Below are 17,345 nucleotides of genomic sequence, written 5' to 3'. Positions count from 1 at the left end.
GATACTACTCAGTATCTCCTACGTAGGACTTAGTACTTCATATCTTCTACGTAGGGGATAGTAACTCCTACGTAGGACTTAGTATCACCTACGTAGGACTTCTTATCACCTACGTAGGAGAGTATCTCCTACGTAGGACTTAGTATCTTCTAGGTAGGACTTAGTATCTCCCACGTAGGACTTTGTATCTCCTACGTATGACTTATTATCACCTACGTAGGACAGTATCTCCTACGTAGGACTTAGTATCTCCTACGTAGGACTTAGTATCTCCTACGTAGGAGATAATAACTCCATTGGAATCTGCTAACATGTGTTTCATTTACTTTTAAGAGTCTACTGTTTCCTAGACTGTTGTATTCAACTATACTACCCGTCAAAAATGTAGTCGCATGCTTCAATCAACTGTTCTAAACTTGATTTTGCAAAATATGTCATACTGTTTAAAGGTACTGTTCACACATTAACTGATGTATAACAAAACAATGCGTAACGTTGACAAGATTATTGTCATGCATTCAACAAATGATTAAACTCGGTGAAAAATGGCAAATTCGTATCAATACTTTACACCAAAACGCAGCTCTTCACATTTGCACATCACGATATTTGCACATGCTTTTCAGCAATTTGATGAATCATCCTCGTGCAATTAATCTGCATAAGGTTTGCAGTTGTTTCCCGCAACTTGGTGGAGAAATTCATCTTCGTTGTAACCATGTATACATATATAACATATAGTGGCTGTTTTAAGTGAGTGTAGACTTTTGATGGGTAGTATACTTGTTGCATGATACTTTCATGTGTTGGACCGACTGTTGTACTTTGCTGCCTCGCGTTCAGTTTGCCCTATTGTTACGCGTTGCAGTTACATTTTTCTATTATGTGCTGGATATTTCAGATCGTTCCGGATTAGTCATAATCTGCGTGCACAGACGTGTCTATCGGTGGCTCTCCACGCGCACATATATCCTTATACTTATACAAGCAACTATAATGACAACCCTTTGCTCTCTTTTAATTCCGTATTGCTTTACGGTGCATTCAACACTTTCCCACTCGAGTCAAGTCACCTTGTAAACGATTACGAAAATACCAACCGCAAACCAGCGTTATATCTGATCCAACCTAGCTTCAAGAAAAACTTTCGGAGGACGTGTCATGACGAGAATTTCATATCAGAAACTGTTCCTTCCTCCTCTGTGTGTGCGTGCGTGAGTGAGTGCGTGTGCGTATACCCATAACTGCAATTAGATCAAGATCCACGTCACCCAAACGTAACACACACACACACCCACACACACACACATACACACATACACACACCCACACACCCACCACAATAACACTGTGTAGTAACACTGCGTTAGTGTCATAAATATACATAGACGTGCATTTCTACTATCTAACGTCCTGCATAACCAAACATTTCTCAATAGCCACACTTCATATAATCCGAACCTTTAAAAGGATATATACTTCTCAAAATAAGTAGGGGAACCTGAACTTTCAATTTGGATAGGAAGTGTAAACGCTAACAAACGTTTCAAGGACAGACATCTCATGAACGCATAACCATTTCCATGTATTACCACCCCTAAACACATCGCATGATATGCACGTGCACAACGCAGTAGCTCCATACACGCGCATGGGGTCCCATTCTTGATTTTGACGTTTTTTCAAGAAGGTCGAGAAATCAATTAGAACATTAATTTTGACACTCATCTTGCATCACACATTTGTTAGTGTTTGTTTCCAGTGTGTTTTTTTTTTAAAATGAAAATCGTATGTATGCAAATTACATGCCATCCACCAATCATCTTTCAAAATACATTCCAAATAACCATGGTTGTTCGGAAGTGCAAATGGTGATGCACTCTCAAAACATTCAAAAATATCATATCAACATTGATTGACGTCGATGAATCTCCTAAATATGTTTAATCGTAAATAAAAAAATGAAGATCCCCTACTTTTTTTGAAGAGTATATTAAGTACTACGCGGCAGATAGCATGTCGTACGTAGGAGATAGTATGTCCTACGTAGGAGATAGTGACACCAAAAGATTTTTTCACCGTGGCCCTAGTACGCTTTCGTAAAGACCTGGTTCGTAGCCAACGCTCAAGAACATTTGGTGTCTTCTTGATTCTGTTAAACGCAGTTACTAAAATAATGTGCGTGTTTCGTGAAAATGAAATGCACGTGCATCCCGAGGTGTCACCCCTGTATGAAGAGCCACCGAACATGCGCCGAACCATTCACTGTTCTACAGTAGAGACATGCCACGATTATCAGGGGAACAGAAGGATCAAGCTTTAAGCTGAATGCTGCCCAGACTGCAAGACATGTAGTAAATCATATTTGTGTCACTGTTCAAACAATATACCGCCCTCAGTAACGAGTCCAGTCCAGACCGCCTGTGACAATGTTGAGGCAAAACCGGCAGATTGTCTGACATCACCTGAAAATCGTTTCGCTGGGACTACGGAAACTGCACGGACAACCATTGACCAATCACAGTGCGGAGGCATTTAAGGCAGAGAACTGTCAGATATCGCAGGCCTTACCGGGGTCCGATCCCCACTGTTCGACATCGTCGTTCTCGTCTCCAGTGGGCCACACATCATCGGAATTAGCATCACTGGGAATGCTATCTTCTCCGGCGAAAGCCGGTATTGCGTATCGACCGACGATGGCAGAGTGAGAGTGTGGTGACGACGCGGGGAGCGTTTTGCCGATGATTGTGTCCTGGACAGAGACTCGTAGGGAGATCCAAGCACAGTGGTTTGAGGTGTTATTGCTCTCAATCATCTTCGCCGTGCCACGTTTTGGTCGTTATGGAAACAACGTCTTCCCGCAGGACAACGTGCGTGCCCATACCACCAGAGCAACTACAGAGAAGTGCATTGATCAAGCACTGTGACCCTTCGTAGTGCCACATATTGGTCGTTCAATGGCCTGCCCTCAGTCCAGACTTAAATCCAATAGGACCCTTGTGGGACGAGATTCAGAGGAGGCTCAATGACGTGAGACCAAGCCCGACAGCTGCAACTGAACTCTCTTAGGCGTATCACCAAGTCTGGGCGCAAGTTTCTGTAGCCTTCATCAACTGTCTCACCCACTCCATGTACAGACGATGCAACGCTCTTGTCAACACACACGTTATTGACTTTCGGATCGCACTGCCGAGCCACCTGTCGTCATTTTGACTTTTAATTGTCCGAAATTCGTTTTTAATTATTGATGATCCAACCTGTCAAGTTTGAAATCTTTCCGACAATTATTATGTTATTTACACGTGCTTGTTTTAAACTGGAAACCAGTTGCAAAAAGGAGGATGTTCATCTGCATGCCCCAAATAAATTTTACAGATATTTGTTGTCATAACACTTTCATTGTTCCCTAATTTCATTAGATCCCTTATTATTTTTAGTGAGTATACCACGTTTCTCCAGAGAATCCCATTGCTGTTTTCAGGTTTTTCTAGAAATCCAGGGGCGAGTGGAGTCTGGCACTCTCAGGGTGTACCCAGACGCAGACAGGTACCAATACTGACTCGTCCGCTGAGAAATGGAAAGTAAACATAACCGAAGACCCCGACGGCCCAGGTAATAATTGTACCAACCTAATGTGCTGAAGGTGCTATATTATACGAAATGACATAAAATGACATAAAAAGTTTCTTAAGAAACATTATTTGGTTCATTAGTTTGTCTACTTATACATGGCATGTTAATTGCGGCATGAACATGAGAACAAATTCACTTTAGTCAGCAAGCAATCTGACATAAAATCTTGGAAACCGGCAAAGTAATACATTTTTTCCTGGCCTGGTTAAATAGAAATGACGTCATTTCTGTTTCACAGGTTTTTAAAACCCAGAAAACTGTGACATAAAAATATGTGAATTGATGCCTGTGAATGAAATCACAACAATTCTATTAGCTCAACATAACAAATGCGTTTCTACATCAATGGTAGATCGAAATGCCCTTCACAATGGTCGGTGAGCATTTGCGGGCAGTGTCGTCGATATGTCGTCATATACCATGGACAAAAGCCAATAATCAAAAGTCACATCTGTTACGAGATGATCAGTCACACTGGACCACTGTTGGAAAGAGAAAGATTACATTTTTAAATGTACTATGTCTTTGTGTATTCTCTTGTCTAGAATTTGTGAATATATTATACTAAAACCGAGATATCCACTTCCACTTCCAAGAGAAATATCTGCTGAAAGCAGAATGTATTGTCCTCTTACGACTATGTCACGATAACGGTGAGTGTTTCCGGTAACATTGGCGGCACCCATCATCAGCAAAAAATATAACGACAAGAAAGTGTTCACATAAAATAATACGTGAATGTATGATACAAGTATATGTAGATATGGCATCTAGTTCCAGGTGCAAGATTTATTCCAGCCCAGTAACCCAACGCGTTACCTAGGAAACTTAGAGACTCACAGCTTCACGAGAAGACCAACCTTCGTGTCCTTGTACAAATATCCTTTCATGTTCCAACGAGTAATTTTTTTTGTCCATATCTCATTTCGCCTACCACCAACTTACCATCTTTGAGTAGTTGAAATTTGAGGAGACCCCCATTTTAGCTTATCAGCACCGAAATCAACTGGTTCTCTATGTTATCTGGCTGAAAGACATTTTCCTGAAACCTGATATACTTTTTATAGAAGCATACATCTAAAATTAATGGTGCGCTCGAAAGGTAAAGATAACCATACAAATAAGAATGTTTATGACAAGTAAGTAAATGGCTATGGGGATATAAACTTACATCTGTTGCCATACTTTGGCACTACACATGTCCTCAAATCGTTTTTAAAAACGTCCTCTGGACAGTTTTGAGTGTATTTTCACTTTCTTACGGGTGATTTTCAAAGCGTTACGAAATTTACTGCGTTCATGTGTCTCTTCGTTTGACATGATAATGAAAACAAAATTTGTGTTCTATGCTGTTTCAAAGTACATACCACACATACGTACGTACACACACACACACACACACACACACACACACACACACACATACATACATACATACATACAAGAACAAGCATTCGTGCACGTACAGAAATGTAGAAATACAGAAATACAGTAAAATTAACATTGTACAGAGTTCCTGCCATATGGGATAACGCACCAATGATACATGTGTTGTAGTTATTGAAACGGTAAGGCTTAGCTGTCATATTCGGACACCATTATTCACAGGTGTTGCAATACTTGTTTCAGTGTGTTTATTTTTAGCGTTTCTGCTTTTACAATTTAAAAGTCAACTGAATCATTTGAATGTAACCAATACGTATCGTGGTGTACTTTTTCACTTCAGTTTTATTCGCTTAAAAGTTTCAAACAAAAAGTGGTGTAAAACTTGTCACATATCCATGTGTAAAAGCCCGGCTACAACACACCGCTAGGAAGAGGTTTTGTAAACGCAAACAGTAATATATTATATTAAGTAACGGTACATTATTTTATGCTATATTTTATGCAAAAAGATAGTAACACGATTTGCCGTGTTTTCCTTAATAGCTGTTTAATTGTTGATAGGATTACTAGTATGTCAAAATCTGATTTGGCTCAAGGCATCTTGACATGCCTTTGAAGAGATGTGGTGTCAAAAGACAGTTCACAAATTTAGTATCGTGTGTCTCCGAGGCAAATCTCTCGTGTTCCCATTATGTTGAGGTCGTGTTGCAATGGACACAAAAATGTCTGGCCACTTCATTTTGGGCCATTCCATGCTCCAGAATACCCGCGGCGCGGAGACTTTCGTAAGTCGTGGCATAACGTACCCGTAGTTTAGATTCAAATTAACGTGTTTCAACACCTAGCAAATGCTAGCGAATGATCAATTTTCAGTATCAAATGTTGTGAAATTTAGGTGTCAACAACATGTATGTTGACTGTGCCACACGCAATGCCATACTCTGTAATAAGCACGAGCGACAAGACGTTTGCTGTTACGGTTTGCACTGTAAAGAGTAACGGTTCGTTACGTCTGAATAACACTGGTTGTGTCACGGTGACGGGAACGTTTTATAACATTTATACGTTATATTATAAAATTCAGAGAGCCAGTATTAAAATGAAGTTTTTGAAAAATGAGAAAACTGCTTAGAGAATATATATATTATATCAAGACAATGTGCTATTCCTAGACCTTAAAGACAGCTCCTGATCATTTTTCTGGCATTTGGATATTTACGCCCACTTCTGTTTATGTATGGGTAATTCAATTTTGGAGGAGTAACTGTCATTTTGTAACTCCCACTAGTTAAAAGAATTGAGTACTTTTACACAGAGGTTCTTATCCTTAATGGGTACTTAACTCTTCTAAATATATAAATATAAATGCATCTCAATAGACTAAAAGATAAATTTAGTAATTGTCATATTGCCAAACATTTGGCAGTCATTTCTAAGTACTCAATGAGGAAGTCCTGTGGCTATTAGAGTAAACCCTGGATAGTCGTTATGGCTATAATAGTATTAGATAGGCGTTGCCTACTATTAGCTAATGCTGTTGTAGAGTTTGTGCGCAACAACGAATCATACCCAAGCCAATTTAGTTAACTGAGTAGTGTACGCAAGGTATTATAGAGCTATTGGGTTTTAAGTGATTGTTGTGCGTTTTTTTTGTTTTTTTACTCCTAGATTTGTAATTAATTAAATAAATGTAATTTTTATTGAGTAAGATACGCAAATGCACGCCTTATCTGGAGCTCTGCTCAACACAAAGATTTGTAAGCTTATGGTGAGAATCAAGTATGAAAAACGTGGATCTGTGTTATTACTCCATTTTTCAATGCCCAAACGTTGGAATGTCTGGATCACCAATTTGTGCGTAGTTTCTGTAGAGACACGTGGATTCCCATTCTGCATATCAGGTAGCATGCATGTCATAAACCCAGATAATGTTCAGAGTGGTCTTTGGAATTTGCATTACCTTCTCGTGATATCGGGGCGATCTGGTGTCACAAGGTCCTCAGGTCCATTCTCATCTGATGCCATAGAAGAGGATTCGTGTTTCTCTACGGTTACACTGCTCTGCTCGTGCTTCACGAACGTCCTTCAGAGTTTAGTCACGACATCGCTGAAATATTGCCGATGTGACATTAAAGATTAACTCACTCAATCACTTCTGCAAAGTTTATCATCAAGCAAACACAAGACATTGTTTGGGAAGATGTCAGTGATCATATTTACACCTTCCCTTTCACTGAAACCACCACCTTCTTTATCATCGATGCTATTCCCAATGTCTGGAACTTTCTTCTGCAGTGAAACCAACGCATCATTTGCCATTACAGAAGTTTCTCTGAACTCTGCAATCCGTGTACAGTGATGCAGCGGTTTGCACTTCTAAATTTACATTCTGTATCGGTTCTTGGTAACCTAAGACACAGATGGGCATTTCGCATGTGGATTTCTTTTAAAATTGTTGGTTTCTTGGTACTTTTGGTGTCTTTATAGACACCCTGTTGTAATTACGATAGGGTCAACGGCTTGTCAACCCAACTTCTACTAAAACAATTTACCATTTGCAAGCATGTGTCTCTGTGCGTAACAAGCCGAAGGCTCTCATAATAGAAATTCACCTTTCACTTCGTTATTGAATTGAAATTGTTGACAGCCAGTGACACACATACATGTCGTCGTGCACTTTTGGCGCAGATAGGTGTTCACGACACTGCCCGCAGTAACACAGCCTAGTGAATGAGTGAGTGAGTTTAGTATTTCGCTGCACTTACCAATATTCCAGTTATATATGGATGCGGACTGTAAATAATCGAGTCTGAACCAGAAACTCCAGTGATCAACATCATGAGCATCTATCTACGCACTTGGGTATAGTCTGAACATATCTGACTAGTGAAAGACAATAGCAGAGCACTCATTCTATTTTACAGGGTGTGCCAATAACTTCTATATCGCCACTTCGAACAAGTGAGGGGAAGACGAACCACACACTCAGTTCTGAAACAAGACAACATCAGGTGTTATAATGTTAGGAAAAGTGCCGCAACTGCATTGCATCATTGCTGTTATGATTCCATTACTGTTATGATTTGTATGAAACTATAAATTATGATATAATGACAAGCACTATATAGTCTGGTTCATAATTATTGAGAATTTTTCTTCTTACTTTGAGCTATCCTAACACCTCAACTGATTCACTGATACTTAAAACTAAGTAATGGTATAAGGGAGGTAACTCATCTTGGCCTACTGAGTAGAGTACAATTAGAGTTACCTCCCCTGAATTTGTAGCAGACGTCATTTTCCTCAGCACTGTCAACAATGTCTGCTGAAGATAAAAGAAGGTTGATTTTTGAGTTGTGTAATCAAGGAATTGATGATGTAAATGCATTGGCAGAGAGAACAGGAACTCCTCTTTCTACTGTGTATAGGATTAGGAAGAATTTTAAAGAGGGAAAGGATTTGGGGCACCAGAAAGGAGCAGGGAGACCCAGAAAATTGGACTTCTCAGATCGCGTCCGGATGGGAATTTTAGCGTCTAAAAAGCAAAGGGCAAGCATCTCCAACATCAGGTATGAAATGATAGAAAGGGGATCAACAGTTGTATCAAAATCTACAGTTAGAAGAAATTTCATTGATCTTGGATGGGAGAAAAAGACTGGAATTCCTTCTCCTCTCATGAAACAAGAACATAAAGACGGGCGTGTTGAGTGGTGTTTGGCACATGAAAACTTTGACTGGGAAAATGTGATTTTTACTGATGAAAGCTCAATATGGGTATATCCCAATAATGTGAAAATATGGACAAAGTCTGCGTCAGCACCGTTGTATCGACGACCTAAATACAGCCCAAAGATTCATGTATGGGGAGGGATATCCTTATTAGGAACGACCCCGCTGTGTGTGTTTGAGGGAAATCTGACAAGTCAACGCTACACTAACATATTAGATAATTTTCTCCTTCCAAGTGCACATGTGTTTTATGGAAATGACTGGATTTTGCAGCAAGATAATGATCCTAAACACACCGCAAAACATGCCAAGCAGTGGTTTCAGGAGAAAAATGTGACTGCATTACCATTTCCTGCATATAGTCCTGACTTAAATCCCATTGAGAACATTTGGGGGATGATGAAGGAATCTGTGAATCAAAAGGGGTTGACAAAAATTGAAGACATGAAGAGAGAAGTGGTCCGATACTGGGACAGCATAACTCACGAGACACTAACCTCTCTGATAGGAAGTATGCCTACCCGTCTTAGACTGTGCCGTGAAGCTCATGGAGACTTGATAAAATATCAAATTGTTACCTACACAACATGAAAAGGTCAGTTCACTTTCACAATACATTCAATTTTATCTGATATGTTCTCGTTTAATAATATGAAATGCTTTAGCTATTCTCAATAATTTTGAACCATACTGTATATATAATTATGACACATCCTTGCCTCTGTCATCTCACGCAACATCTCTCGCATTACATGATTGGATGAAGGTGTTATTCAATGTTGAACAACTCTGTTTTTGTCTGTCATTGCTTCTAAAATATCGTAAAGGGCAGTGGCCTGCTGGTTAGTCTGGCTTACGGAAAATGCCAACGTTATTTAGACGTGGCCCAGGGAGTAAGAGAAAATGCATGCGTATTTTGTAAACATGTGAAAGGGGGCGCACTACTGCCTTCTTTATCTGGCATTGCCTCTTACACTTGAAGAACACCGGCAGCTTAAAGTTTAAATTACTCAGCCTTAGCCTTTTTCGCAAGCTTGACCTCTAGCTGTTGCTGTGAGGTGAAAACTACTGTCAGTGTCTTTTCTAAAACTATTAATTATATATCATGCTGCCTATAAGCACTGCCACCGAATGTGTACTGTTGGTCTCTGTTGTACTGTCATTGTAATCCTCTGCAGTAATCTGAATTATTTGTAAACGTTAACTTAGAATACTATTTTTAATTGCATAGCATTTCTTCATTGTTTGTTGGTTTCCGACCCAATCATAGTTCCAGGATAGTTTAGTTTTACCCCGCACTCAGCAGTGTTACAGCTATATGGCGGAGGTCTGCCAATAATCCAGTCTGGACCAGACAATCCAGTGTTCAATAGTATGAGCAGTGATCTACGACAACGGGATACGATGACAAGGTAGCGACCCTAATCACCCGATAATCGTCTTTTACGACAAGCATCATGCTAAAAATCAATTCTAACCCGGATGTTTGGACCCCGGTAGTTCCGATTTCAAAATCGACACGTAACACAGGAGCAGGTGTGAATCACCGTCAAAGACGTCACAAACACATGCAAAGGCAAACCAACATTTAGAAAACTTTAAAGATAATATTAAACATGAGGAACATGCCCATGTACTCCATAGGCGTAGCGTAAACTACTTTGAAACTATTACTGATACAAGGTTTGAGCAAGAGTCACATCAAATCAAATCAATCGTTGGTGATACATATGTATTTATTGCAAAATACATCCATGTCAAGAAATGTGAACATATGTAACATGCACGTTGTCATCGAAATATTACGATTTACAATGCATATTGAAATCAATAGCATCAACGTTCCAAACACGTTTAGCTCATGAGACAATATTGTGACCATAAGATGAGACAACAAAATACATTTAACTTGCACGTAAGTGTCCTTTTAACTATATACAGTGAAATGTCTATTGACCTTTAATGGCTCGGAATCCGGAAGCCAGTTACAATGAATGGCATCATTTGCCATGATGTTCGTAACAAGGGTATCCTGTCCTTCTCAAGTAGTAGCTGACATCAGTGCGACTCAGTCTACCATCATGGCCATCAACATTACACATAAACTTATCAGGGGCATCGCGGAAATAGGAGCCTCACAAACCCGATGATGCTGTTTTAATGGTTAAACGTAAAATGTTCAATGTTTACTGAAAACATATCGTATTTAGAATTTATATTCGATGATATTTGAAAACCAAAGAGTGATTAGCCCTGACATTTGAAATGAACATACCGAAATGATACGAATGATTACAGAAGAATCACCTGAACGGAATTATCACATACACAATATGCACAGAGATGCTAATACTACATTTCGTTGAAGTCATTCAACAGCGATTCTTACACATTCAATACTTAAGTCAACATCCGTGTGTTTCTAAAGAGTGGTATATTGATCATAACAATTATTATTATAAGAATAGATTGTGTACCTGTAACAGTGTAACAAAGACAATAGCTTAATACTGACGCAGTTTTGCCATTTCATCAGTAAAACCTAGCTGTATTTCATTAAAACAGAATATGCATGAATTTCATTTTCATTAAGTAGAATATTCTCGACTGCATAATGTGCCCAAAATCCAACCGTTTCAAACCTCGGATCTGTCTTAAATGTATCACATTTTGGAACAAATATACACACATACCATTAAATGTTATTATATCGTACCCTCATTAACACAAATCCTATACGTCGTAGAGTTCTGCTTTGAAACATAAAGACATGAGATTATTAACTCTTCGGGGATGAAACAAGTTTTCGGTAAGTAGGAAAGTTCAGTTTACATGAAGTAAACATTCCTGACGTCAATCCAGTCTTTGGAACAACAACTCAAGTACAATGTATTATAGAATCATAATGACAGTGTATCAATACATTCGGACAACACGAGTGTGCTGATATGTACAGTTGTCAGTGTCTTGTGTGAGTTCCTTGAGAAACCGCAAAGACGCTGATGCGTTGTCACATTGTCGACCTTAAACAACGTGTAAATATTATGTGTATGATGCTATACAATGCTGCATATTTCAGTTGTGATATCCATAGTGGACTCAGTGTTTCAATATAATGATACATTGTGTTCTAGTCGTTCCACGGGGATCCTCAATGCTTTAACATGTGATATTTTGTCCTCAATGCTTCATCATAAAGTGATATTTTGTCCTTCTGCCTCTTCCATAGAGATGTTTCAGCATTAAGATTTATTCTGCCCTGGTATTAGTTTACCTGTGATGTTTTGTCCTTCTAGTTCTTCCATATAGATTTCCACGGTTTCTACGTGTAGCTCACACTATTCCTAACAACTGTCCTTCATGTATAACTCATGTAAACATTACGCTGAAACATTTTCATGGAAATGACAGACGGTGTCTATGATGTAATTCATAGCGACACTATAACCAACTCTTTGAAAGTACTTGCAAGTAAGCGAGTAAGCACTCATTAAAAGCTATTTTAAAACAATAGAGTACCGATGTCACAACAACCACGCGGTGAGAGATCACAGTAAAGCCACTAACAAATGAAATACTTTGTACTGCGTTCTAAATGTCATGACACAGATATACATAAAAACATATAAGTTCAAAAAGCACTATGATGACAGATTTCAATATCATTCCCACGACTTCCACGAAAACCCGGATTATCCCCAACACCAGGGCTGTATTGTGTCCTCGCCTTGTTTCAGTACTACGACTATAGCGGTGCATGGAGTGAAAAGCGGACAATGAGATTTGAAGCGAAAAGAATTATCTACACAAATGTTCGAAACTGTTGACTCATTGAGGCATCGATTAACTTACAGTGTATGCATTTGGAATCAGCTAGATGTAAACAGATACGACAATAAAGAGTATTGAAATGAATATTGACTAAGTTGATTCAATTTTTAACGAAATTAGATTTAACTGAGTTTAATTAAACTAAAGGTAAATTTCGTTAACCTGGGCATCTACGGAGTGGACACTGGCAATTCCTAACTACTATAGATAACAATACTGATTTGATTTAAAACGTGAAACACCGTGCATACATGTAGGATCATACATCAATAAAGACTATGACATAAAAATCGACATAACTGTCGCGTTTAAAAATAATGACCTCCCCGTGTTTCTCATTGCTGCGGGAATATCCAGTCAGGATTTCATGTAAAACCCTTAGATTCACAGTATGATAAGCACGACATCCACCATTACTGATGTGATCACGTACACCAGGGGTTGGAGTAAATGTTTAAAATGACATCCATTCAGTGGCCAAAAGATATCAGACACTGTGACTAACAATGGCATTAGAAAATGTACCATCCTATGCAATCCATCCACAAGTGAAATATCCAGATTCAAGACTTCTACTTTGCCCTTCGTATTTTGAAGACAAAAAGTCCACTCAGCAGAAAATATAGGGAAGTCATAACAAACACAATGATATAACCGAGCCCGATTTCACAGTCGACCCTCTCAAATATATCCAGCACGACGCCCCCCACGGGCGTGGCCAGGACCTGAGGAAGGATGAGGGCCAAGTGCCACACAGCAATGTCTTTGGCCTTGTCCTTCTCCTCTGGAAGAACGTCCATCACGAGGGCGAAGTCCACGGACTGGAACGCTCCGAATCCGGTTCCTGCAAACACATCGGTAGCATACACTCATTAGTGAGATATTTCATACGTTAGCAATAGCAGTGATGTATGCCGCTGGCATGTAAATATTACACGCTCAAACTAGAGAGTTTCTGTTATCCGGCGAAATGGATTGTCTTGGGCGTAAAAGGCAGAGTATATTAATGGGTATGTGAAAATCATATATAAAGGGGAGATAAGTCCTGTTGCAATGGTCAAAGGCAGACCTCCACATAGATTCTTGATGACTTGTACGACACCACACACCTGACAAGGTCGCAGGTGAAAGTTGACAATTCCTTGTGGTCAAGATTGACTGACACCAAATTGATCATTATGAATATCCTTCTGTGGACGGTGCCATATGAAAAGCGGGGGAAAATGAGAGTTTTTGCGACACATGATCACTCTATACAAAAATACATAACTGTCTTGGCAAGCTTGATATTCTTACGTTAAATTTTATAATGTGGTAACCCTTTTCCATGTGCATATTTCAAGACACTCTGGTTTGACATTATTATAATCCAAGTTCACTTGGTCACCTTAGAACATATGTATACACGGATGGAGCTGTACTAACTTGACTCCTTTTGTTTCTACAAACAAAACAAGATATATGTTTTCTAAAATGTGTGAATAACAGGGAGAGTGGGTTATACCCAGAGCATATGTTTACAGGGTATTATAGGATTATAACGTCGTGTTTTACCTACCGAATAAAAATGCCATGACAACGGCGATGTAGAAAGCGTAGTTCCCCCTGAGGAATGCGTCAGTCAGGGCGCAGCATCCCATCACTACAGCTGAACAGATAACACACGTATATGACACTGCAGCTACACAGCGTGTTACTCGACACCATACATACAGTGACAGGCACTGTAGGATTATTCTGACCTTAATCAGCAACCTTTGAACATTTCACAGTGTTTTTGAAATTACTTTGGCAGATTTCATCATTTGAATGAGATTTTACACTTCACTATATGCATATTTTGGGTTTAAATCAACTTTATGTGAGTTTAAACCCTGCCCAAAATGTTCATATCAGGGTTTTGGTCTTGAACATAGTTTCTAAACTTTGACGGTCAACACGAAGACGCTTAAGATAAGCTTGGGAACACAAACAGGAGAGTGTCCATGATCTTCTTCGCATATATGGACGTCACTACTGACAAACATTCGTGCAACACATGGAAACAGTGACACTTACCTGCAGTTGTCACTATACTTTTACGTCTGTTTGTTCTGTCAGATATTATTCCAAATATTACAGAACTGAAAGAGAAATAACCTCATTTAAGTTCATGATTGCCGTCATATCAACCAGTTCAATCATATCAACCAACTGCTATCATACCAGTATTGATCGTAGATCACAATATCAAATCCCTCTACCATTATGCCACTACGTGTCTGTAATGGTATAATACGCCACTGAATAGTTCCCTTTTTTCACACGGCACCGGTGTCTCTGAATACCAAGATCTCTGTGTATTTTAACCCTGGTGAATTGGACAATAATGTAAGACCTCGATTGTAGTTTCTGTAGGACACTTGGAGCATCTGTATATGACAATCTGGAAGATCTTAGATCCAAGATGAAATACTGACCTGAAAGCAGCAGCGAAGAGCATTGGGAGCAGCATGAGAGACACAGAAGTAGCAGCTGTCCAACAGTTTGGCAATGGTATCATGTCGCCCAGCCAGTACTCCAGGAATCTGAAGACAGCAGTTTTATGTCTCATTTAGTTAGTCTTGTTCCTGATGCGTTGTCATGTGATGGTTGACTGTACATAATCTTGTTTGGGCCAGACAATCCAGTGATTGCTAATATGACTATAACAAATCGCATTTGAAGGACGTATGTTGTGATGTGGTCACATAATCTCCATACGCTGACTGAGTATCCATGACTATTCTACACTTAAGACCATTTTAGCTCTAAGGTCACAACAGGCGTACCCGTTTTCAAATTTCGCAAAAGTTATTTCGATAATGACACAGTCGATTTCATATGAATAATTTCATATACACCTGTCACTGAATGTTCCGCCAAATACACAGAATTCTCACACCTTCCCCACATAGCATAATGTAATCAGACTTTGTAAATATTTTTCTCATTCATTATCATGTGATGTGTCCACTGATTATACTATTACTTGGCCCATCCGTTATCATGTAATCTGTACACTGACTACCCTAACTCCTGGCTCATTCACCATCACGTAATCTGTATATCCCAGTGCATTGATTATGACCTACTTCGGCAATAAGCACCCAGGAGCAACTTCAGTGGTAGTCTGTCGTACAGACCCTGAAGTACACATATCCAAGAAAGCCCACGCAAGTCTAGAAAATGTGACAAGTCTAGATATCCATAGCTTCTGAAAATAAAGGAAGTCTCAGGTCTCCTTTTCATTTTATAATTTTTTTTTTGTTCTCTATGAATGTTTTTTCAGTAAGATATGTTCATTTCAGAGACTAGCTGTTAGTCTACTTCAGTGGTAAACTATGGCGTTGTAATATATTCGACTCCCCTACAATATTTCTAAAATACAAGATGAATGCTACCCCGGCCCAGTATTTAAGACTCACCCAGTGACGGTAGCCACGCCCTGCTGCATGAGGAACCTCGTTATAAAGACCCAACGGAAATCGTGTTCTGAAATAGATTAACACCGACAAACCTAGAAATATATTCTTAACAGAAAATTGTCAATATAATAACATATATAACGGGGATAGCGTCTCAAACGATATAAGGCACTCTCACCTTTCAATGGTTCCCAGAATCCACAGAATATAAGCTTGCATCCTGTTAAAAGAAAGGTCCAGGTCACATGAAGACACGAATTAACAATATAAAGGTAAAAGTAATGATTATACGTGCGCTTCAGATAATGTTGAATTACGTTCATCTTGAGTCACATGAACAAATATGGCATTTGACTTCAGTTTATAGCAATGTAGTCATTACCCAGTGGCTGGAGCTCCAGTTCTTCCTTGGTCCGATACTCTTTGGTAGACACGACCGTCACAGTCACGCACAACACCAGGATCCCCAGAATCAGCCCGTATATCCCTATCACGCCGATGTGCTGCAAGAGTTATCTCCCTTATAATACCCCACTCTGGCAATCGTTATTATAATACTGAATCACTTTGAATACGTTTATATGTGATGTATCAACATCATTAAATGAACTATGTTCAAAATGACTTTCATGATCATACAGTTGAGGTGTAACAATGGTAACGACGACCTTGTAGTTATTGTTTATCATGAGATGACATTGGATCCAGTGACGGAGTTTAGTTTTACGCCGCTTTTTGCAATATTCCAGCAATATCGCGGCGGGGGACACCAGAAATGGGTTTCACCCAATGGGATTCGAACCCGGGTTTTCGACGCGAAGAGCGAACGCTTTAACCACTAGGCTACCCCACCACCCGGAAACGAGATTCAACGTCCGGTTCAACATTTCTTTCACTTATACAGCGACCTCATACACGGACACTGGTGTTGAACCTGGATACTCGTCTCAAACCCGTCTGACTCCGGGTCGATCTGTCCTAGTTTTACCTCTCAGGTAGGGTAACAACAAGTACCAGCTTCTAAACACCCTATCTCAGGCAGAAGCTCTATCCACTTGGCTATTAGCAGTGTCTTCACCATGAAGTGTACGCCATCAGTATACAAGGTTCACGGTTTAACGAGTATGATTATATGCCTGTGTACAGAATTCACACTTACCGTGAAGCCGAGTCCGGCCGCTGCTCCGCTCACATTCCCCAGCAATATCATGGCGCCCATCACACCAGAGTTAAAACCTGAACAACATTAAATACAATCTAAAGTTTGCATTTACCTACATTTATATATATATAATTTATATCATCATCCAAACCTAACGT

At 39.5% G+C, this 17,345-nt stretch overlaps 1 protein-coding gene across 2 annotated transcripts in view; it reads right to left on the bottom strand.

Moving 5' to 3' along the window:
- Window positions 1–10,466: 10,466 nt before the first annotated feature.
- LOC137284257 (uncharacterized) overlaps window positions 10,467–17,345 on the bottom strand; it is a 39,575-nt gene continuing 32,696 nt past the window's right edge. For both annotated transcript variants that reach the window (XM_067816001.1, XM_067816000.1), the window contains 8 exons: window positions 17,185–17,261; window positions 16,408–16,528; window positions 16,204–16,245; window positions 16,026–16,092; window positions 15,039–15,146; window positions 14,638–14,702; window positions 14,138–14,227; window positions 10,467–13,423 (listed from right to left, as the gene is read on the bottom strand). In XM_067816001.1, the coding sequence (XP_067672102.1) occupies window positions 13,152–13,423; window positions 14,138–14,227; window positions 14,638–14,702; window positions 15,039–15,146; window positions 16,026–16,092; window positions 16,204–16,245; window positions 16,408–16,528; window positions 17,185–17,261 (842 nt within the window). In that variant the 3' untranslated portion in view covers window positions 10,467–13,151. The remainder of the gene's footprint in view (window positions 13,424–14,137; window positions 14,228–14,637; window positions 14,703–15,038; window positions 15,147–16,025; window positions 16,093–16,203; window positions 16,246–16,407; window positions 16,529–17,184; window positions 17,262–17,345) is intronic.

Source organism: Haliotis asinina, chromosome 5 (assembly GCF_037392515.1).
Source record: "Haliotis asinina isolate JCU_RB_2024 chromosome 5, JCU_Hal_asi_v2, whole genome shotgun sequence".
In the NCBI taxonomy this organism is placed as follows: Eukaryota; Metazoa; Mollusca; class Gastropoda; order Lepetellida; family Haliotidae; genus Haliotis; species Haliotis asinina.
This window is presented reverse-complemented; position numbering and strand designations above follow the sequence as displayed.